Here is a 23456-nt window from a genome sequence, read left to right as displayed (position 1 = left end):
TGGCCAGATGGCAAACGTGTTTTCAACATACCTATAGAAACACGTCAGCTTGTAGGCAGTGGTCGTAAGTGCTTCATCCTTGAGTCTCTAGACAAACAGATTTATCACTACCGGAGACAAGGGACTAACCATAACCACTCCTTCAGTCTGTTCATAAAATTGGCCTCCAACTAGGAAATAGGTCGATGTTAAAAGATGCTTGAAAAGGTCCCACACAGCTCAAGCAAATTTTCCACTGATTAAGTCGAGTGTGTCCTGGAGTGCTTTCCTATTCAACAGAGACACAACATCGAAGCTGACGATGATGTCTTTGTTAGAGATTCGTAGGTTTTTGAGACATTCCACGAAGTCTGATAAGATGCGGACGTGGTGGACGCAGTTTCCCACATATGGTGCTAACATCTTCTTAGGGTGGGTGGCTGTAGGATAGGTGGCTGTACCAATATTGCTTACGATAGGACGCAACGGTATACCCTATTTATGGGCCTTGGGCAATCCATATAATCTAGGAGGTACTGGTGCCTTAGCGTTCAGTTGCTTGACAAACTTCTCAGGCCATCCTGTTTCCTTGAGCAGAGCTCAATTTTCCTGTCCACTCTATCGGTGGGGTCGTTCTCTAGTGGACTGTAAGCAGGGTCCTCTAAAAGCTGATTGATCTTCTGATCATAGTCGGTCCTCAACAGTATGAAAGCAGAGTTCCTCTTGTCTTCTAGTAACAACACTACGCTTTCATCTTCACGCAAACTCTCTAGAGCCATCCTCTCATCTCTTGAAATGTTTGTTTTGGGTGGTCTGGCTTTGGTGAGCGCCTGCACGTCTCTCTCCGAATCTCTTCTGCAGTACTTGATGGTAGTGTGTTGACCACTTGCTCCACAGAGTTGATGAAGCTGGAGATTGGCAGGTCTCTAGGAGTGACTACAAATTTGAGGTCCCTTCCGAGTACTTTTAAGGTGGCATCTTCTAATGGGCGACCACTCAGATTTGCCACTTTGCGAGTATCATGTGCCTGTTGCACATTTTTATTCACATGCTCAAATTTCGCCAGTTTTCGAGGTGTAGCGTTGTGTTTAATGCATGCCGCCAGCGACCATGACGTACCGTCCATCCTGTTCCATTCCTCTGGTGCTGTTTGCCAGGTGCAGGTGTAGTCGAAACAGATCACTGGAGGTGACGTTAGTCTACGCCGCATATCACGGATCCTTTCCGTTACCAGGCCCATACTGGCGCGATGCTTGATTCTGTTAGTAGCCATAGATGTAATATGGTGTTTCATTTTGGCAAAAACAGGCACCACGTCTTCCTCTCTGCACATAAGTAGGAAACTGAGCGCTCAGCATCCTCTCTTTGCGCTGTCGTAACTTGTCCAGTAACTTCATTTTCTTGCACATTTCCTCCCCATATAGTCCTGCAATGTAGTTTCTTAGACTTTCCCGGCGATTTTGTGACATCTTGTTGAAGCGGGTGTACTGCCGATGGTCTGCGTTTGTGTAACACAATATTTCGCCATTGTAACTCGGGGTCTTCATCAGGTGCCTTCTCTGACTGAACAACAAGCTGACCGTGTCCCGTATTTATGTCTGGATGGTGTGTGGTGTTCCCTGCCCATCCGCTCCCGCTGCGAACGTGTCGGTTGGTCTCCAGATGTTCCGTCTTGCGTCCACGCCCCCTTGAGCGGCTTTCCCTGGTGGCAGCCATTTCATGGGGTACCCTACTAGGTCCGCAACCGCCAGGCGCGTTCCTCGCACTGTCGACAAGCTGCGTTTGCTGTTGGTGACAGTTCCGATTTTCTCCAGCGCCCCTGTCATTCTCCTGGTCTTGTGTTTACTTCCGTTGTTTTTGTAATAGGTCCAAAGCCGGATTCCACACCGTGCTGAGTTGGTATGCAGGTATCGATAAATTATCTAAACATCTTACAAAACAACAATTTAGTGAAGCAATAAATTGCTTTGAAATGAAAACTTCGATTTAATAATTAAAAAAGGAGCGTATCCCAATGAATATTCGGACACAGAAGGAAATCTCCAATAAAGAAAATTACTTATAAAAGAATATTTTTATTTGAGGCTTAATAAAGAAAATATATCTTATAAAGATTATATTCATGCATATTCATGCATTTCATTTAAAAATTAGGATGGATAAAGAAGATACTTTTCCAACTTTTACATATGCTTCCAATAAATCTCACAATGTCATAGCATTTTGGCATTTTCCAGCACAATCTTTATCTTGGGATTCTACAAAAAAAAGCAAGGTTGAATTACATTAATTAAAAGATTAGGATATAACTTTATTTCTACAAAAAGAAAGTAGTTGTGTAATTTCTTAAAATATTAAAAGATATGCTACATCAAAAAATAAATATATGAAAAGATGTAGCCAGAAAACAATTACATTGGATGTTTAGATTCAAATAATTTAAACGCTGGGCAATGACTTATTTTTTACCATTTAGAGCTTTCAGTGGTTAGAACTGAAACATATCAATCCTGAAAAGAAATCTTCAAACAGCAGGTGATAATAATTAAGGCTATGTTTTAGAAGTTAATTTATACTATCCAAAATATTACATGATTTAAATAGAGATTTACCATTAGCACCAGCATGAAGAACATGAACTAATAAAGAAAAATATGTTTTCTGTTGTACAAATCTTAAACAATGTCTAAACATGGATTCAAATTAAAGAAAATTCATAGAAAAATCCGATTGGCTACAGAAAAATGATGAGCATTATACAGAAATGAGAATAAATGAAGCTAGCGACATTGTGATGGGTTTCTATAAGTTTATGAATAATTCGGTATTTGGAATAACGATGGAAAACGTCAGAAATAGACAAGATATTAAAATAAAAGATCAACAAAAAATACACGAAATATATTTGAAAATCAAACTATGAACATAGTACTGTATTTTCAGAAAGTCTACTTGCAGTTCACATGAGAAAAACAGTTGTAAAATCCAATAAACTAATTTATATTGGAATGAGTAATCTGAATAGTTTTAAAATAACATACCTTGATTTCATTCTAATGTTACAAAACGAAAATATGGTGAAAATAATGACTTATTTTATATGGATAGAGATTCGTTATTTATGAGAAGAGCTCAATTTTTTTAAGATATGTAATCAGTGGTAAAGGAATCTGATGCAAGTAATTTTGAAGAGATTGTATTTATAGAATTCCAGAAGTACATGAGATTACTTTAGGGAAAATGAAACATGAAAATTGTGGAAAATTTCTATTAGAGCATGTTAGTTTAAGATCGAAATAGTATGCTTACAAAGTTGGTGATAAATAAGAGATAAAATCCAGAGCAGTTAAATAATCCTTTGTAAAACGTGAAATTAATTTTGATAATTATGAAAAGGGTTTAGATTACAAAATAAAGCAATATAGAAAAAAGACTTAAATTGTATCATTTAAACATGATTTGCATATAGGAAAATGTAATAAAATTGTCTTAAGTTCTGACAATGATAAATATACAATACTACAAGAGGGACTTAATACATTACCATATGGTGATTTTACATTAAACTCAAATAAAACAATAGTTGAATGATAATGAATTCTTATGTGAATTTAACCCTTTCATAGGAGAGTAACTAAAAAAATAATGAAACTAAAGATTAATCAGTTTTATCTTTCTTTATGGCATGGTAATGTTTGATGTTTCTCAGATATACTTCACAAAAAAAGTTTCTCCAAAGACATTCATCTTTCGTATATGTTTGTTTATGTTGTTGTTAATAGTTACAGTTCTCAATACAGTTAAACGAATTTTTAGTTCCTTTTTTAGAATTTGCACAAGTAAATGCTTTCTATTTCACAAGTCTTGTTATATGCTCATCTTTAAATCCTCTATATTTTTAAACAATTAATACACCCCATGTTTGATATATTTTTATTTATAATTTTTATTTCTATATGAAGTACTTTTCCTTATTTCCACAATGGACACATTATTTTATGTTCACTTTACATCCTTTAAAAACTAAAAAATTAAAACATAGTCAATACTATTCTCTGTAAATGCATAAAGAGAAAAAATTTTAACATTTGTTGATGAAAATAATAAACTGTGGTTTGAATATAAAAAAAATGGGGAAAGGCCTCAAACATTTTGATGATGCAGATACTATTACATTAGAAAAATTATACCACTCCAATGTGCAGGTGTTGAAAGGAACTGAAAAATCATCTATTTTCATCAATGTAAGAGGTCTGTATTCTTTTAATTTAAAAACTAAACAAGAAGAAGCAAAACAATTTTAAAAAAGGATTACTCATGATGTGTTACCTTCAATAAGAAAATAAAGAGAATATAAAATAAAGACCAACATAAAACAACTTTATGAATGTTAAAGTAAAACATACAAAAATCTAAATAAAATAAAGGATAATTATTAAATCAAATCAGATGAAACATATTGTAGAACAGTAGACATTTTATGTCACAGAAATGAACAAACAATAAGTTTGCTTTGACATGTTGATCCTCAAACAACTAATGAATATTAAAGACCTGCTTTTGATATGTTAAGATTTTATGATTATAATTATGATTACTACGTTATTCGAATACAATTTTTATAAACAAATTTCATAAACAAATGAATGTTATTAGAAATAGGCACCTGAATAGTGCAGGATTTTTGAGATGTAATTATGTACTAAATTCAGAGAATTAATATAAAAAAATCGAAGAAACTTTAACAATATTTAATTAAGTAATTATTTTAATATTTTGAATAATTATGCACAAGGACAATTGTATAATGTTATAACTTATCTAATAAATGCAACATACAGTAATTCAAAGAAATATGAAAGCAGTGTAGATCCAATTAAATAATGAGGACAGCAGTGCTTTCACGTAATGTCAAAGTTTTCAATCTATATTTTAAACTTAAATGTTCCATTATTAGACACCACATACCATTTTTATCAGCACTGTATTCATATGGAATATGTAGTGTCCTATTTTCCGCAATAAAACTGTGGTGCAGTAACAAGATGACAGACACATAAGGAATTATTATCAAACACATTGTTGTTGCTTGTATTTGTTAACAATGATATCATATATGTAAAAATAAACAATTGGATGTTTAGTTTTCTTTAGACAGGCTATATTTTGAGGAAAAAGTTTCTCCTTATTAAAGGTTTTGGGAATGAGTAAATCTTATTGGAAGCAGTTACTAGAATAAAATTAAAGTTAGTTATTTGAATAAAACTGGCAACAGAGGAGTCAGCTGTGTGACACATCAACCACATCGTCTGGCAACACAGTAGAAGTAACAGGAACTTTGTCTGTGTGTATTCTAATAAAAGGAGATCCATGAAACACAGAAGTCAAGTATTCCTTAGCCGTTTCAACCATCTGCAGTGCTGGCCATGACCACGAGTACAGCAGCCAGAGTAGCAGGCCGTAGAAAATTGTTAGCACTGTAATGTGCAACAGGTACATCATGGAAAGAAAGATATTTTGGTCAGACATCACAGTTACTAGACATTAATTACAATGACTATATAATTACAGGGGTAAAAAGAACACAGGTATCATATCCTGAAAAACACCATAACAATAATAAGCCTGATGCAATACAAACATACCATCCTGTGAAGTGGCGAGAGCTGCAATGTGGTGGCCTATGGCCATTTTATTTACAAAAGTTGTATTCCTAATGAAATTGAATATGTTCATTTAACTTATATAACTTGAACTCTTTCAGTTTATATAAATTTGTAATTAATCATAAACTTTATGAGGAATGGATTAAAATGTAGAAAAATCAAAACAATGCTAGCAATGGAAGTCACACCAGAGGCAGTGATTTTCCTGTCAGTGTTATTGACCACTTATCTATGAGTCTCGTACTTAAATTGCCACTCGAAAATCCCTCATAACCTATGTGAAAAACATTAGGGAGCTTAATCACTATAGACGTATCTAAGCACTTCGTCATGTCTGCCGTCTCACTGCTGTGGACCAGTTACTATCATATCTAGCCGAATAAAATGGTTTATAGTATTTATCATATGAGATATCGTTTGCAAAAAACCTAGTTCCAATGTCTTGAACTGTTCATAAAATATGACGATTACTACCTCGTTCCAATATCTTCAACTGTTTATAAAATATGACCATTGCTATTTTCATATGATTTGCAGTGCACAGGGACATACATGGGTGCGTAGCACACATTTGGATACCAAATGTAAAAGTAAATAACTCGACACCGAAATGAGATATCGCTCTGTTCTCAGATTATAAATAAAATTTTTGTATGTTATCTCCATGTCGCTCTCAGCATGGAATGTTAAGCTCATGGCTGTTGCAATTGAGTCTGAAACTTTGCGAGTAACAGTTCAACATTGAGGGCAATATAATAAAATGAAAAAAAGAAATCTTAATAGTCGGAATCGAACCCAAGCTGACAAAATGCCAGTCAGTGCACTTAACAACTGTGCTGTACCATCAATATGGCAGCCGTCACTCCAAACCCCTCTACACTTTCACTATTCTTCAGATGTAGTACTTAAAGCAAAATATGGACCTGTTTCTGTGAGAAACGTAGCAGAAAATCCGTGCATCAGATTGTGCTCTAGGACATTATCACATAATCACCAGCAGCCAGACTCTGAACCAGCAGAGCAAATGGTTTTTCACTTGAAAATTCCAGGCATTGGAGTCAACAGGAAATGTACAGCTATAGAAAACCACCATATTTTCCACCTATTCGTTACTTCTACATAATGAACAGTCACAGAGAACAAAATCCATTCCACAGTGCCAGTGTTCGAGAATTTCTAAGCCAACTGTGGCTAAATAATTCGTTATTACTATGGTATTGTCTTGAATAAGTAATCATCTTGGAGCAACAATTTCGATCTACCTTGACGTGATGCATCTTTTTTTCTACACCTATATCTATATTCTCCAAAATTACAGCGAGGTACTTCTCATTTTACCCTCCTCCAGGTTACTTCATGTTCCACTGAACAATGGAAAACGCATAGTATGAGCGGTTATATCGAAAATTGTCTGTTAAAAAGCACTTTCAGTATTGAATTATTTATTAAATTTATTTTAAGAGACAGCTGTTGCTGATGTACCACAAAGTTGGTATACTGTACCAACAATATGGTTAGGTGGTACTGAATCTGAAGCTTGGGGTCAGTCACATGTTTCACTTGTAATGCAGTGTACCTATCATATCGTATCCCGCCAGGTGAGGAACGTTGGTCAGAGTTTTAGAGAGTATGCCTGTCCTTTGGTGACGTCTTTGCCTATCGAACATTTCAGATTTGTGAAGTGTATAACAGATACATTGGAAGATGGTATTACGTTCTTAGGACGAGGAATCATTGCAAAATAAATGTGTCTGAGTCTGTGTCTGTATGGGTTAAATGTGTTGGCAATTGCAACATAATCAAAGTCGTGGGTGATCTCACGTATTAATATAGAAACAATATTGCTGCACTGTAGCGTGTGTACTCCTCCTATCATAACCTATCATAACGCAGCATCTCTGCAGGTCGTTCAGAGCTCTCACGCGTGCGGCTGCTCAATGACTGATGCTGTGTTACCAGCAACATTACTTATATAACTGGCAGTTATCAGACATAAGCGCTCTCCTTATGAACTTGCGCTCCAGCATCAATAGCGCGCATGAAGCTAAGTAGAACAAGTAGCATCATACTGACCCCACCAACCTCCCACATCGCCCCTCCATTCATATGGTCAGAACTCCGCCACAGAACACTGGCAGACCATGCAGAATAACTTGTGCGCCAACATAATTCTCCATAGTATAAGCAATACTATCTACCACTTTATACACTGTAGGGTGTATATGACTTCTTCTCCTATAGTAATGTTACATCTCAGTAAGTCATTCAATGCTGCTGCAGATGCGGCTGCTCGAGATTTGAATCCATCAAGTTTATCAATCTATTAGTACCTTCATATTCTTTTTCATCCATCTTTAATATCTCGATTTCGAATTCAACTGAATATTTACCAAAAAACGTAAGACTACAAACAAGTATTCGTTCAGAAACAGTATCTATTTTTGTTAAATTTTAAAATACCTTCAATTATATTTACTTTTTAACACCTGTATCGTTTAATTTTTTCTGTCTTTAATCTCTTCTTCGTGTTTATTCAACAAATTTGTATTTCTGATTCTATTAGAGTGTAATCTCTTTCATCACATGCCTATTATTTAATTATTGACTATCATTAAATTCTTGTAAATAGTGTTAGCTATAAGGAGCCATCTGTTTTCCAGCTGCTCTATTTTCTTCAATGGCTTTCAATAGCTTCAAAACCTAAACCTTCATTCCGTTGTTCAATTTGTTCAACTGTGTAATAGACTGATCTTTTGTTTCAAGTATTTCATAAGCTGTTGTTGGTAATATTTCCATTATTTAAACTCTTCTATACCTTTCTACTACGTTTACCTTTTGTAACAACTACTGAGTTATAATTTGAAAATATCTGTTAAGTAATAAAATTCATTAATATTTTTTGTTTTGCATCCAGCATTTATGTGCAATATTTTTATGTTCAACGTTTTTAATGTTCAGTGTTTTTATGTTTAACGTTTTTGTGATTAACATTTAATGTTTAAGAAATTTTTGATATGTTCTATGTATTTACCATTATTAATTTTTCTTGTCATATCTTTGTCATAAAACTAGGTTCATCTTTATTCCAACATTTACCACACAATTCTTTAAACTTGTCAATTTTTTAACGCAAACAGATTTATGATAAATTTGATATCCATCTTGTCTGAAACTATTTAAATAATTAAGATTAAATGTAAGTAATTGCTTCGGTATTTTCGAATAAGTTTGCGTTAATTAAAAACATTCGATTCCTTTGTGTCTACCTTTAGTAAAATATTTTCTACTACTATATTAATTTTCAAGAAGAAAATCATCAAACACTGCATCTGCATTATTTTCACATTCATCTAATACAATAATTTTATCATTGTTTTCAATAAAATTGTCAATTTTTTAATTAACTTCATCTTCAACTCTTCATACATCTTTTTATGAATTTTTGACAGCTAGGTTGGCATTAACTTTTAGAACAAATACACAAATGATTAATTTTTCCAGTTAACTACAGTACTGATCGAATATAATTATCTACAATTAATGATGTTTTTCCACAACTACTTGGTTCTATAACAGAACACCGAATAGAATTTGGTCAAAGTCTACTGTTTATTCAGGAATTCTTAATTTTGAATCCTAATTTGTCAATATTTACATAACTCTTATTAATATAATTTAGTAGTATTACTGAAGTGAACGATAATACATGTGTACCCAAAAAAAAAAAAGAATACCTGTTCCAATGAAAGAAATTTATAAAAATTTTCCACAATTTCTTTTTATTCAAGTTTTTTCACTCAGAATAATAGAATGACAAATACGAAATTATATACTGTAGCAGAAACGATAAAAATTCCTATTTGTCAATGTAGTTTGAAGATATTTAGTAGGTTTTACTCAACCAAAACGCCTAATGCATCATTTAAAGAATATAAAATTCTAAAAAAAATTGTAAATTGAAAGTAATATTAAATTATTTATGCTCAAAGGGGATTGTACAGGGGTATTTTTTTATTTACTAATCAAATTATTGAAGCTAATGAAAATGCAATTGCTAATAATGTTTGTAACCATAATTCCATTTGAATTAATAAATATTAATTTTAATCTATGTAATGGTATATTGGTTAAACATAATGAGAATTATTTCTTCATTTAACTTACTGTTGAATTTGGAGTATCAATAGTTTATGAACCAAATTATCCCATAAAAATTCCTATTTTTGATACTGCTCCAAATTTAATGATTAGTGTCACTGATGAAAATAGTAATTTGATCGCCTTCAATGGCATAACAGTTGTTTTAAAAATTTGTTCCTAAGTTTTTTCGTTAGTAAATCATGAACAATATTGACAGTTATGAATTTTATTCATTTCATGTTCACGAGAAAAAAAAACTTTTTAAATCTTGTTAACAGAGAAACACATTCATATTAATATTGGTGGTGGATGAATTCATCCAGACTGTTGGAAACTTTATAAGACATTTGACATTATTCAGAGGTGGAACGGATTTATCAGCACATGGTAGTAAATCGAATTTTAAATTACTTGATCATTATGTGTTAAAATTGTTTGATTCCATTTAAATTAAAATAGGAAACAATATTTTATCTAGAATAGAATATCCATTTATATTTTCACTAAATCTTATTCATTTAACTTCATCTCTATCAAATGAGTTGACTATGGAAGACATATTCTTAACTATGAGAATGTTAAATACATAATAAAGTACTTTATCCATGAGACTTATCTGGTGTATGTTTTAAAGATTTTGAAGAAATAATTTTGGAACGAGAGTTACCAGTAATTTTCACTTATAATTGAAGAAAAGGTAAAGAAGATTCTATAATGTGAAGGACTACTAATAATGAGGTTACTATACATCTAAAAGAAGCCAAAATCATTGTAAAATTGGAAATTCATATTCATGTTGTTAAATATAAAACATAATATTCTGTTGAACTAAAATGAAAAAGACTGAAAAATTCAAAAATTCCACTTTCTTACTTCAACTAGAAACAAGCGAATTTCCTCGATTAAATGGAAAAAGGAATTTTTATTATCTATTATTATTATTATTATTATTATAATTCTGCTGAGATTGGTATGTCTTACTTTATTTTCGTTGATTTCCAAACTACTCGAAAAATAAAGTCAAAAAATTATTCTTCTTTATTCCATCATGTCGAATTACAAAATATGTGTGTAAAATATGGAATTAATGAAGTTTTTCCGCATGAATTAGGGGATCTTGACCCAAAATAACTTTTTAAAAGCTATTAAACCTTTTCGTGATTTTAAAATAGTAATGCAGTCATAAATGATGTACATGTAAATCCATTCAGTTTTGTTCAAAATCATACTACGTAATAAACATGAATAGAAAGATGAAGGTCTTAACTACTCAAAAAACAACAATGATATTATGTGCATTTATTATGAAAATATACCTAATGGTACAACTGCCTATATAATTACGTATGGTTAAAGGATTTTAACTTCTGATTCATAATATTAATTTTTAATTGTGTAAATAAATAAAAAATAGATACTTTCATTTTTATACTTCCTTTTTAAAGATTTTCAGAATGATGGAGATGACATAAAACCGAAAAATTTACGATTTTCAAAAATTATAACTTTTGAACATTTTTGAAATTTTCACTTAAGAAATTTTAAAACTTTTAATTTTAAAAATTAGAGACTCAACATTTGTTATACAGAAATAAAAGCAAAACATAATGAGCATGAATGATTTCATAAAAAGTCAAGTAACTTAAGTTAACAGTTGTAGTAATGGGTAAGCAGAAATGTTAACTAAATTATCAGAGCTGGAAAAATAAATCCTACAACTTTTCAAAAACTGAAACTTTGAAAACTAACTATGCTAAAAACGTTTTATTACTTTTAAATGATAAATATAAAATTACTCTACCACATCTTTCCTGAATACGACCAAAAATTAGAGGAAATTGTTGGATGAAATTTTATTCATTGAGGTAAAAAACAGAGTAAAGATTGTTCGATTCATGTTATCGAATGTGCACAATGTTTATAATTTTTGTTTTTCTGTATTTTGTTTCTGAACATTGAATTTTAATTCAATAACGTTTTTAATGAAATGAAAATTTTATTAGCATATATAGTTAATTTTTAAAATGATGCAAACCACAAAACTAAAATCTTTTTCTTAAATCTGAGAATTTAGAAAAATATGCTCTTTGCACCTGAAATCTCACAAATATACTACTTTATGTTGGAAATGCTACAGCATTTCTTGTTTCACCACCTATGGATATCCCTTGAAAATAACATTCTTTCATCAAAATAAAGTTTTGCGCCATAACCATATGTCAAAATACTCTCCTCTTTGTGTGTTATCATTTGCTAAAATGTCATTTGAGTACCTATAACCATTTATGAAAATATGAGGAACATTGTGGATATTTCACTCTAGCTGTATTGCTGCTGTGTCATGATCGCAGATGAGTGTGCTGCACAAGATAAATTTTCTTGAGACTGGTGCCCAAGACTAAGAAAAAATTCAGTATGTTGCCAAAATTTCATATGCAACAACAATTATGTAATATGCTCCCAACGTTAAATATTAGCTACCCCTATTTTTCACTGCAAATTTTTTCCCATTTCACGCAGTGACTAACTTCAGTAACAACATCATAATAACTATGACCATTAACGAAACGCTGGGCACATCATCATTAACCTGACATATAACGCTGTAAGTAACACAAAAATGAATTTTTTTTACTCAACAGTTTTAATAAAATCTTTTGAGAAACATTGTAGGGCAAGTGCCTCAATCTATCTTCTCCAACTGACCGAAAGGTGGCAGTGTCACCTGCCTTTTCTGAACAAATGAATGAACTCTCCCAGTGATCTGGACGACAATTGGCAACTGTACATCAGCTACCATATCCTGTGTGGACTCTACAAATACCCTGACTATAGAGATGTTCAATTTCACATTTACATCATATTGTTTGTCAGTGCCTAGAATACAACCATTAAAACCGTCCGATTTTTGTTTCGTCTGTCGCGGTTAATGCAGTTATCAACCGACATAGAGTTCTGTTTTGCATATCATATGTGAGCATCTTAAGAAGACAAGAGGTCACTTCATTTCCTTCGCCACCAGCAAAGCCGGCACATCTCTAGCACACGAAACTCTTGCAAGTATCCCCAACGTCAATGCAACGGTTGAAGTTCGGTGGTTGATGACTGTAAAACATGTTGTCCTGTGAGTGTGGGCATTCATAACACCTGATACATGGGCGTGCTGATGGTGCGTGTCTTACTTGATTGCATCGATGATGCAGCGTCACCATCACTCAAAAGTTTTATAATTTTCCCAGCCTTCGGGAGACATAACACTCTTCTAGAAATAGAATGTAGTTCTCTGTTCCCACTTGACATTTCGTTTTATTTTTCGGGCCACATGTCGAACAAGTGTCAATCGATAGCTATTGGTGGAGATTTACGGAAACGATGTCTTAGAAACGCTACGATAATTTCACTGATTGATGTCTGATTCTAGGTATATGAGTATGTTCGTAAAGATGCATTACATTTTCTGGATATTAAGATCAAACTTCAAACATTAGCTCGAAGATTTACGCCTTGAATAGTGGTTTCCTCTGTAGGAAATGGCGAAATCTGATCCTTTACGATCTCACTGTCATGTTCAGTATATTTCACTGTATTATGGACGTGTGTTTGCAGATTATTGCCCGTCTCATCAGAGAAACCATGGTCCCATTCCTTTTTCATTTTCTTCCACAAATTGTAAACATGCTTTTGTGATAATCCTAAGATATCTTTAAATCTCTTTACATAGAGTTGAGTGTGCCCAGTTTTCAAAGATAAACAGTGTGTGACAGACATTTATCTTTTGCCCAAAGCAGAATAGTTGGTATTACATAGCCTTGTTTCTTTCATGTGCATTATGTTCATTAAACCAAAAAGAAAATTACCTTGAATTATTTACTCTGGCTTCACAAAACACTGAGTGCAACTTCCATACATCATTCTTTTCAAAAATACAGAAGTTGTATTCCCATTTAGAAGTAGCCTACACAAAAGAAGAATACAAATCGCTTGGGTCATAATAAAACACAATACTACACATTCCCACTTAATATAATCAAGTAAACGTCATTTCAGACAGAAGATATGATTTACCAATTTGTAAAGAAGTGGCATTTGGAGGCATTTTGTCGTAGTAAGAAGTACTAGTAATGTCAGTACCAAATCAATAACAGTGTAATGAATGGTTGGCCACGTTGTAAGAGCTGGTAACACGGTGGCTTGTTGACCTACTCCCATATCCGTGATAGCTCAAGTGACGTTACTACAAATGCAATCTTGCGTCTTTTGTAAGAACACAGCCGCTCACAACTTTGATATTCTACTACTTCCATTGCACTCGTGATGTGTCTTATTACCTTTCTGATAAAACAACATCAAAAATTATTTCTTTTGACATTCTAACTTCCTCGTGCCAATGCTTTAAATGTGCTCAATGGCTCTGAGCACTATGGGACTTAACATCTATGGTCATCAGTCCCCTAGAACTTAGAACTACTTAAACCTAACTAACCTAAGGACATCACACAACACCCAGTCATCACGAGGCAGAGAAAATCCCTGACCCTGCCGGGAATCGAACCCGGGAACCCGGGCGTGGGAAGCGAGAATGCTACCGCACGACCACGAGCTGCGGACTGTGCTCAATTTATCGGCTGTTAGACACACGTACTGCCTCAGGTGAGCTACACTTCATGTGTGTTGTCTTTTATCATTGCATGGAACTGCTGAGATATGGCTCCTAGTACAGGCTTGTGATTATTTTATAGTATCCAAAAGTATTAGTCATGTGCATGGATGATAAACACACAATGCTTCCCATGAGTGGACTGTAGTTTAACTGTTCAGATGCATCATAATGTGAATGTTTATAGCATTCATTTTATTAGTCGGTGACTGAGACGGAAACAAATGGTGAAGCAATGTAATACAAGTTACAACCACAGGTGGGCACATTCCTTGTTAATGTGTGCTGGTACCAGTAGGTGGTTTTGAACAGATAGTGTATGAGCCACAATGTGACACTATGTCCCTTAAAACTGCAGCGTATCACCAGATGCATATAGTCTGTATCAGCTACCAGGTCATCATGACATCTATATACAATTTCTTTACCTGAAGTAATAGTTTACAGGAGAAAATAAGTAAAACAGAAGTAATTTCATAAGGAAATTTTAGTCTCCAAACACAATCACACCCTTCCTCTTACACTTATTATTGGCAAACACTGATTGACAAACACTGTTCTTAAGGAGAACTGAAACATTTCTACAGTTTTTTGTGTGGTGAAAAATCATTAGCTCACATGATAATTATTGTGACTGAATCCACACCTATAAAAGTTGATAACTTTTTCATCATCCATTACCTTGAGAAAATGGACGTCTACACGAATCCAACAAAATGTTTCTAGCAATAAATAGCTGCAAACCATCCATCGCCACAATTGATAACGGTGACATTGTGACGACAAGCATTTCGTCTTCTGTGATTTCTCTTCCATGTTGCGAAATGCGGCATCCTGTACTAATGCACGAGAAATCTCAGTGATGACTTGTTGCCATGTATGTGAACAGCAACTGCTTGTTTTAGCACAAAACTGTTTACATTATCTTTAAATCCTTGCAGGTCTCTAAATAGTACCTTTATTCTGAATGGCTGATAATTATAGCATCTAATCTTTCAACGCCATTAGGTGTGTATTGAAGCATCAAATAAAATGTTTCGTATAGAGTTTACTCCTACATGACAAGTGTTTGCAGCCTAATTCAAACTGCTAATGCATAGAGTAACTTGTGTAACGTAATGCTAACTGTCAAAGGTAACCCCTATATGCACTCAAAGGCGTGAATTGTGGTGGAAGAGAGGGCATTTCAGCATTCCAGCCACTGTCACATAGGTCCACGTGAGAGTGAAGGACAATACCCATGTTGCACCTCCATAGAGCTGAGTAGAGTGGGACTCTTACTACTGCTGTGGTCAAGGTGTGTTAATAACAAACCATTACTGGAAATATCTCAAGTATTTAGAGAATTGTGTAACAAATATTTTTAGATTGCATGCATATAGTGATCTCTGACAGCTTCTCTGGCAGGGCATTATCTAGGGTGCTTACTGTTGGGCTGCTCCTAAATACTTCGTGTGGGCATATTCAAAACGCATGTATTTCGATTGGTTGGTAGAGACCTGAAGGGGCCTTTGGCCAAATTGACTAATGGCCCAACCCCCTTCATCAGAGTCATATAGGCTGTTGTCGACAGCTTGTAATCACTGTCAGTTTATCGAGATATGGTGCTCAAATGCTGAGGTTTTCCTCCATCAGGTGCTGTAGCACCTACGTACATGAAACACTGCAGCAGCTCATGTTTGAGTCAGTTATGGTCCAAACACATCTCGCGACCACAGTTGATTTCGACAGTGTCTTCCCAGTTGGCTACCTTTTAAATCGAATGTGGAGTGCTACATGTGGGTCTCACGTCTTCACGATCCCCTTTTGTCCCAGCTCCATACCTCAGTCGGTCAAAAATGAATCTTATAAGATCACTTTCTTGTCTGTCTCAGCTGTCACTTTGCCTGTCTGACTGTTATGAACGCTTTGTCACAGGAACTGGTAGACGTATCAAGCTGACAATGATCTCACACACGAAAGACAATGGTACCCTGGCAGTGTAAAAAAGTAAGTCTCTACATGAATGCAGTCAAAAGGTATGGCCTCTTTGATATCTTGCCATTGTTGGTATCTATAACAGGCAAAATCCTCGAAATTCTGGATTGTGGGGATGGATGTACCGTCTAAATACACAATTAAGTTTCTTCATAACTCTCAGTGGGCGAGTTCTACTCACAGGCATTATTTGTATTAATGAGGTGCATGTCTGGCATATTCAGAGTGGAGTACTTTCAGTCCCACTCTATTGATCAGCTTCTTTATCGAAGTCCTGCTCAGTAGCAGGACCCACACAATAACCCCATGCACTATATTAGAGAACTGAATAACACTTCCATCTTCAGAAGACAGTTAATGACATTCTACTAAATAAACAGTAATGTCTAGTCACCCTTGTACATCCTTCTTTCCACCAGGTCTTCCTCATTTCCCAGTACTGTTAAATCGTGCAGTCTTCTTAAATTTTCTTCCTCCAGAAACAACTATATTAAAAAAAAAAAAAAAAAAAAAACATTCATTTTGCACACCTTCAAATTATTTTTCTACCAGTCGCTATTATCATTATTGTCATTGTTGTCATTATTATTGTTATTATTACTAATGTCGTTATTATTGTTATTCTTAAATCACAAAGCGTTTAACTCTCATTTAAAAATCAAGTACTTGAGGACGACCATTTAGAAGAATTTGGAGCCCAGAAGATCAGACATTTACATCGTTAATAAAAATTTTACCTGCACATTTGTGTGACGTACCTTAAAGTGTAACACGTGCAAAAAAGATCAACAATATATGTGGAAGCTTAGCTTCTTTTCCAGCTTATTAATCTTCGAGACCAATATTATATGTGAATGCTATGGATGTTAATTTAAACGAGTAACTTTTCTTATTTGTGTGCTCACGCTTCTTAAGAGTGATCTTGCTATTGGCTGACTACATCACGTGTCCTATAGTGCCATCAGCTGGCGAGATCACGTGACATGAGCTATGACTGGCTTACAAAAGCGCATCGTAATTGTCACTATTGACATTTATTTTAAGGCCATGTGTCATATAAAACTTGTTATTCGCTAGATAACTATAACATAAAGAGTGTGCTGTATATATGAAACCCCTGACAGCCCCAGACAGAACAGGTTCAATAAATAGATAAATAAATTGTCGTATCATACATTGATACCATACCCTTGCAAGTCCCAGTAAGGCACCAGTAGGAATCATACAGGATCCAGCGGACCCTATGTGGGCACACTGCTGAGCCACACCTCCAGTGGTTCTGTACTATGAGCGTCCTCTGTCACCACAATATAGGATGGTCGCCAACAGCCACACAGTCCCGCTTGCACTTGGAGACTTTTTGCAACATGATGCTACACAGACACCTACTAGTCGCGGCTCTGACACCGTTGTTTGTGCTTAGTTTAGAGAGCCTCTTCCTTCATGATATTTTGAGCTGGACTGTTTACTTGCTGCATTATTTGTACTGAGTCTTCATATGCATGGATAAATGTGAGAGAGAGTCTGCCCCAAGAGCTGGAACACGTCAAAACTGTATTCCGGGAAAACGGGTACTCCGAATGGCAGATCAGATGCGCTCTCCGCCCCATCTCTACAGTACAGCGTGTGGAGACGGAAGAAGTTGAAACGTCCCCTTTGAACAATTACACAAGACTGTGCTTAAACTGACACACAATATTTTTTACCGCAACGCAATCTGACTTTCAATAATCCCTACAAAACAATGGCCCTGACTAACATTAACCTCTACCTTCCACAAATCACTTGCCTCACAAAAATCTTCGTTACTCGAACTACTGCAATACAGCGAGCGCCACTACTGCCAGCTAAATAACAGATTCAAACTACGGAAGGCACTAATTACTGATAGGCATAGTTAGCAAATGAAAGATTTTAATAGAGAACAAACAATGTTTTTACCTTAATATTCATAATTGACATCCAGTCTTACAAATTTCAAAACTCCGCCATCTCTCTCCCCACATCCACCACTGCTGGCGGCTCACCTCCAACTGCGCAACGCTACGCGCTGTTCACATCCAGCTGCCGCTACCCAACACTACAATGGCAGACAACAATGCAAACTAGCCACAGACTGCACACAGCACAGCCAGCGATTTTCGTACAGAGCGCTACGTAACGTTGCCAATAAGAAATCATAAACAGCCTACTTACAAAGTCACAGGAGAAAGAGATAGCCAATGCTTATATGCCGTATACTGGCGCGCTATCGGGGAAAATATGACGAATTTTGAGCAAACACCGAGTAGGAACTGTCTTTTTCCCACCAAATAAAACGCGAGCGTTGTTGGGAAGAGTCAAAGACGATCTCGGTTTGCGAAAGACATGCATATACCAGAGTCCGTGTCAGTGTGGAAAGACTTACATTGGACAGACAGTGTGCACTACCGAAAATCGTTGCCGAGAACATCAGAGGCACACTCGACTTGGGTACCCCAACAAGTCGGCGGTCGCAGAGCACCGTGTGTCCGAAAATCAGGAAATGAACTACCAACATACCAGGGCTCTGGCACAGACATCTCAATACTGGGACAGTGTCGTTAGAGAGGCCATCGAAATTGGTACCAGGGACGTATCCATCAAGCGAGATTGCGGCTACAACCTCAGCAGGGCATGGGAACCAGCACTGAGTCTAATTAAAAAGACTCTCAGCGAAGGAAACTAACGGGCGACTAGGGCGGACAAGGCAATTACACAGACGCCACCACAGACGCCGACGCCAGCGTCTCAATGACCGGTGACTCGTGGGCGCGGTCCGCGGAGAGAACGCCTCGCGAGGGGAGGGGATTTAAGACAACCGTCCGCCCTCAGGAGCTCAGTTCGTCAGCGCACCTGAAGATGGCGGCATGTCAGATCGCCGAAATATTGTGCCTGTTGGACACTATGGACCCGCAGTACATCCCTGGACTGTTCGAGCAGATGTAGAATTGCTTGAATAATTCAAATATCTGTGAATGTCTTCTGTGGCTAGCTATTTTATTAGCATATTCTACTATCATTTTTGACGTTGGAATCTATTTGTACCCATCAGAAAAACCACCAGTGCCAATGTTTTCTTTCTATGTGTGGGTTAGGTTACAGTCAACGGTTGCTGAGTGTTTATTTCACCTTGTGTGTGAATCAGTGGTAAAATCCTATGAATGTGTAAGATGTTTTAAAATGTTGTAAATACGTCTGCATGAGCTGTATCGATGTATAAACAACCAGACAAGACAATTGTGTGCTGCAGATTTAGAAATCAATCCAGGATGTTGATTAATTTTACTATGGATCAGTTTAAAAAGCTACTCACAGATAAAGAAAGTAGAAACAGGTAGTAAATAATAAAAACTGGAGGACAACAACAGTTTTCTGTTTGGTTATTAAACACTGACATAAACTCAATATTGATTTTCTACAAAGTTAACTTATTTAGCATTTTAAATCAGGGGTATATACCTCTCTACGTTTAATTTTCTGCTCTATTTTTTTCAAAATTTTCCCAGTTTGAGAAAAATATTACGGTTAACATATTAACAGGGTGTATACGACCTGGGGCAAACGGGAGATCCGGGAAAAACCCGGGAATTTTTTCATCCGGGAGAAAACCGGGAAAAACCCGGGAATTGTTCAGAATTCCCGGAATTTTTCATTGTTTTAGTTTTCAGTTAAATTTTTGTGATTTTGACTGGTAAGAACCAATACTCTAACAAAGGATATTACTGTATCCCAGTATTGCAGAGTAATAGTGCCGCAACGAAACATGAACGAGAGAAAAAAAAGAAGTAAAACTTAAGTTGCAAAGGAAATGCACCGTATACAACAACAAAACACAGTGCTCATACAACCGTCTGCCAACACCAAAGTGTGTCAAAGGCTTTAGGAAGACTGTGCAATACTTCATAACAACAAATTGCCTCCGATCAAAGAGGTATAAACAACAGGTCATAGTCTCCGATGAGCGTGACGTGACAACTGTTTACATTAGATTCGTTTGAGCAGTTGCGGGCGGGTTATTGCGCATGCGCAGTGTAGTTGCGTATGAGTAGTACCTGCTATCGCTTCTGGTTACAGAAGTGTGGCTGGGCGCCACGACTTAATATTGTCCAGGTTCGGAAATATAATAAATCTGGCTCTGATGTCCAGAGCAGTCTGAGTTGTGGTTGGGAGATGGGTCGTCTCCACGTGACCCGTGTTTAAGTTCAGTGATTTTGATTTTTCCTCTTCGTTTATTGCACTCACGTTAAATTATAATAACGGATTTTTGCGGTCGGGAGTTATCAAATGAATTGAAATACGTCCACATAATTACGGAAGGCTAAAACATATTATTAGTTTTAGATTTTATTTCCACCTTCCTGACAGTCAAGAATTAATCGCCTTGCAGAACAATGAAGTTATTTTTGTCGGTTTGCTTAAGAGATTTGGCTTTCATTAATCTTTTCTGCTTTATTTGAAACGTTTAATTTCACACTATTGGCTAGTTTCAACTGTTCGCTGCATTTCAAGTGCACGTATGGCATTATGCCATAATAAAGAACCAAACATGAGATAATACAGTACTGGTACTCCAAGAAAATTTACATACGAATCTGGCGAGATGAATGTGCATTTTAAGCCGAATTATGCATTTTAGTATGGTCCACCTAATTCCGATGCTCTTGAAGCATCCTCTGATGTCTTGTCTCTTTTATGACATAATGTAAGATCTTTTAATGTTTTATATGTACGAACATATGATCTTGCTGCGTCATCGTAGCTGCGTAAGCACGGTGACGCTCGTTATCTGGCGCTCTCTTCTAACTGCTGAAACGAATCTATTTCTAACATGTCACAGGAAAATATTGCGAATAGTGGTTTGAAAAGCGTTACATTCTTGTACAGAAGATGAACTATGTGCGAGAATGTATGATGAATTTCTTAAATTACAAAGCATTTAACTCTCATTTAAAAATCAACTATTTGAGGACGACCATTTAGAAGAATTTCGAGCCCAGAAGATCAGACATTTACGTCGTTATTAAAAATTTTACTTGCACATTTGTGTGATGTATCTTAAAGTGTAACACGCGCAAAAAAGATCAACAATATATGTGGAAGCTTAGCTTCTCTTCCAGCTTATTAATCTTCGAGACCAATATTATATGGGAATGCTACGTATGTTAATTTAAACCATTAACTTTTCTTATTTGTGTGTTCACGCTTCTTAAGAGTGATCTTGCTATTGGCTGACTACATCACGTGTCCTATGGTGCCGTCAGCTGGCGAGATCACGTGACATGAGCTATGACTGGCTTACAAAAGCGCATCGCAATCTCGATTTTAATGCTTTGTAAAGTGACATGCGGTTTTTGGTGGAATTAAAATTAATACTTAGTAATACAGAAATATGCAGCGTACATGTTGCTGCACATCAAAGGTCTTTCGAAACATGTTTTTTCCCCCTGAGTTTCGTTTTCTAAAGTGCCAGGACATTCTACATCGGTATATAAAGCCATAAACATTCAAAGAATTGATGAGTTTTATAGTGCTGAGGAAGAGTACACAGTCACTTAACATGGAAAAAGTGTATTTACACCCGGGAGAAAGTGTATTTTTAACCAGAAAATCCAGGAAAAGTGCGGGATTTTCTTTCCTTGTTCACGTATACACCCTGATTAATGAAGCTATATTACCTAGACACATACCTCGTAACGTATGGTAACTCGAAGAAATATGGAACCAGTGAAGTTCCAATTAAAGTAACAGAACAGCAGACAATTGACATAATGTCAAAGTTTTCAACCTATATTTTAAACTTAAATGTTCCATTATTCCATACCACATAGCATTTTTATCAGCACTGTATTCGTATGAAGTATGTGCTGTCCTATTACCCACAGTAAAACTGTGGTACAGTAACAATATGACAGAAACACATTGTTGTTGCTTGTATTTGTTAACAATGATATCATATACTTAAAAATAAACAATTGGATGTTTACAGTTTTCTTTACACAGGCTAGATTTTGTGAACAAATTTTCTCCTTCTTACAGGTTTTGGTAATGAGGAAATCTTATTGGAACCAATTACTAGCATAAAATTGAAACTAGTTATTTGAATAAAACGCAACAGAGGAGTCAGCTGTGTGACACATCAACCACATCGTCTGGCAACACAGTAGAAGTAACAGGACCTTCGTCTGTGTGTATTCTAATAAAAGGAGATCCATGAAACGCAGAAGTCAAGTATTCCATTGCCGTTTCAACCATCTCCAGTGCTGGCCATGACCACGAGTACAGCAGCCAGAGTAGCAGGCCATAGAAAAGTGTTAGCACTGTAATGTGCAACAGGTACATCCTGGAAAGAGTGATATTTTGATCAGACATCGCAGTTGCTAGACATTAATTACAATGAAGATATGATTACGGGGGTAAAAAGAACACAGGTATCATATCCTGAAAAACACAATAACAACAATAAGACTGACACAATACTAACATACCATCCTGTGAAGTGGTGAGAGCAGATATGTGGTGGCCTATGGCCATTTCATTTACAAAAGTTTTATTCCTAATGAGATTTAATATATGGATTTAACTTACATAATTTGAACTATTTCAGTAGATAGAAATTTGTAATTAATCGTTAACTTTATGAGGAATGGAATAAAATTTAGAAAAATCAAAACAATGCTAGCAATGGAAGTCACACCAGAGGCAGTGATTTTCCTGTCAGTGTTATTGACCACTTATCTATGAGTCTCGTACTTAAATTGCCACTCGAAAATCCCTCATAATCTATGCAAAAAACTTCATAGAGCTTAATCACTATTGTCGTATCTACACACCTCGTCCTGTTCACCGTCTCACGGCTGTGGACGTGTTACTATCATATTTAGCTGAATAAAAAAGTTTATGGTATTTATCATATAAAGTAAGTAGCACTTTGCGAGCTATCGTTTGCAAAAACCTCGTTCCAATATCTTGAACCGTTTATAAAATATGAGGAATGCTACCTCGTTCCAGTATGGCTG

At 35.6% G+C, this 23456-nt stretch overlaps 1 protein-coding gene across 2 annotated transcripts in view; it reads right to left on the bottom strand.

Moving 5' to 3' along the window:
- Positions 1-5217: 5217 nt before the first annotated feature.
- The window catches only part of LOC126100487 (fatty acyl-CoA reductase 1-like), a 253551-nt gene continuing 235312 nt past the window's right edge, over positions 5218-23456 (bottom strand). Inside the window, exons 9-10 of one of the 2 annotated variants that reach the window (XM_049911094.1) lie at positions 22617-22780; positions 5218-5315 (exon numbers count right to left, since the gene is read on the bottom strand). In XM_049911094.1, coding sequence (XP_049767051.1) covers positions 5260-5315; positions 22617-22780 — 220 coding nt within the window. In that variant the 3' untranslated portion in view covers positions 5218-5259. Of the gene's footprint in view, positions 5316-22231; positions 22781-23456 lie in introns of those variants that run through there. The other variant, XM_049911093.1, reaches the window with a different exon arrangement.

Source organism: Schistocerca cancellata, chromosome 9, assembly GCF_023864275.1.
Source record: "Schistocerca cancellata isolate TAMUIC-IGC-003103 chromosome 9, iqSchCanc2.1, whole genome shotgun sequence".
Lineage (NCBI taxonomy): Eukaryota > Metazoa > Arthropoda > Insecta > Orthoptera > Acrididae > Schistocerca > Schistocerca cancellata.
The sequence above is the reverse complement of the archived record's forward strand: the minus strand, read 5'-3'. Positions and strand labels throughout refer to the sequence as shown.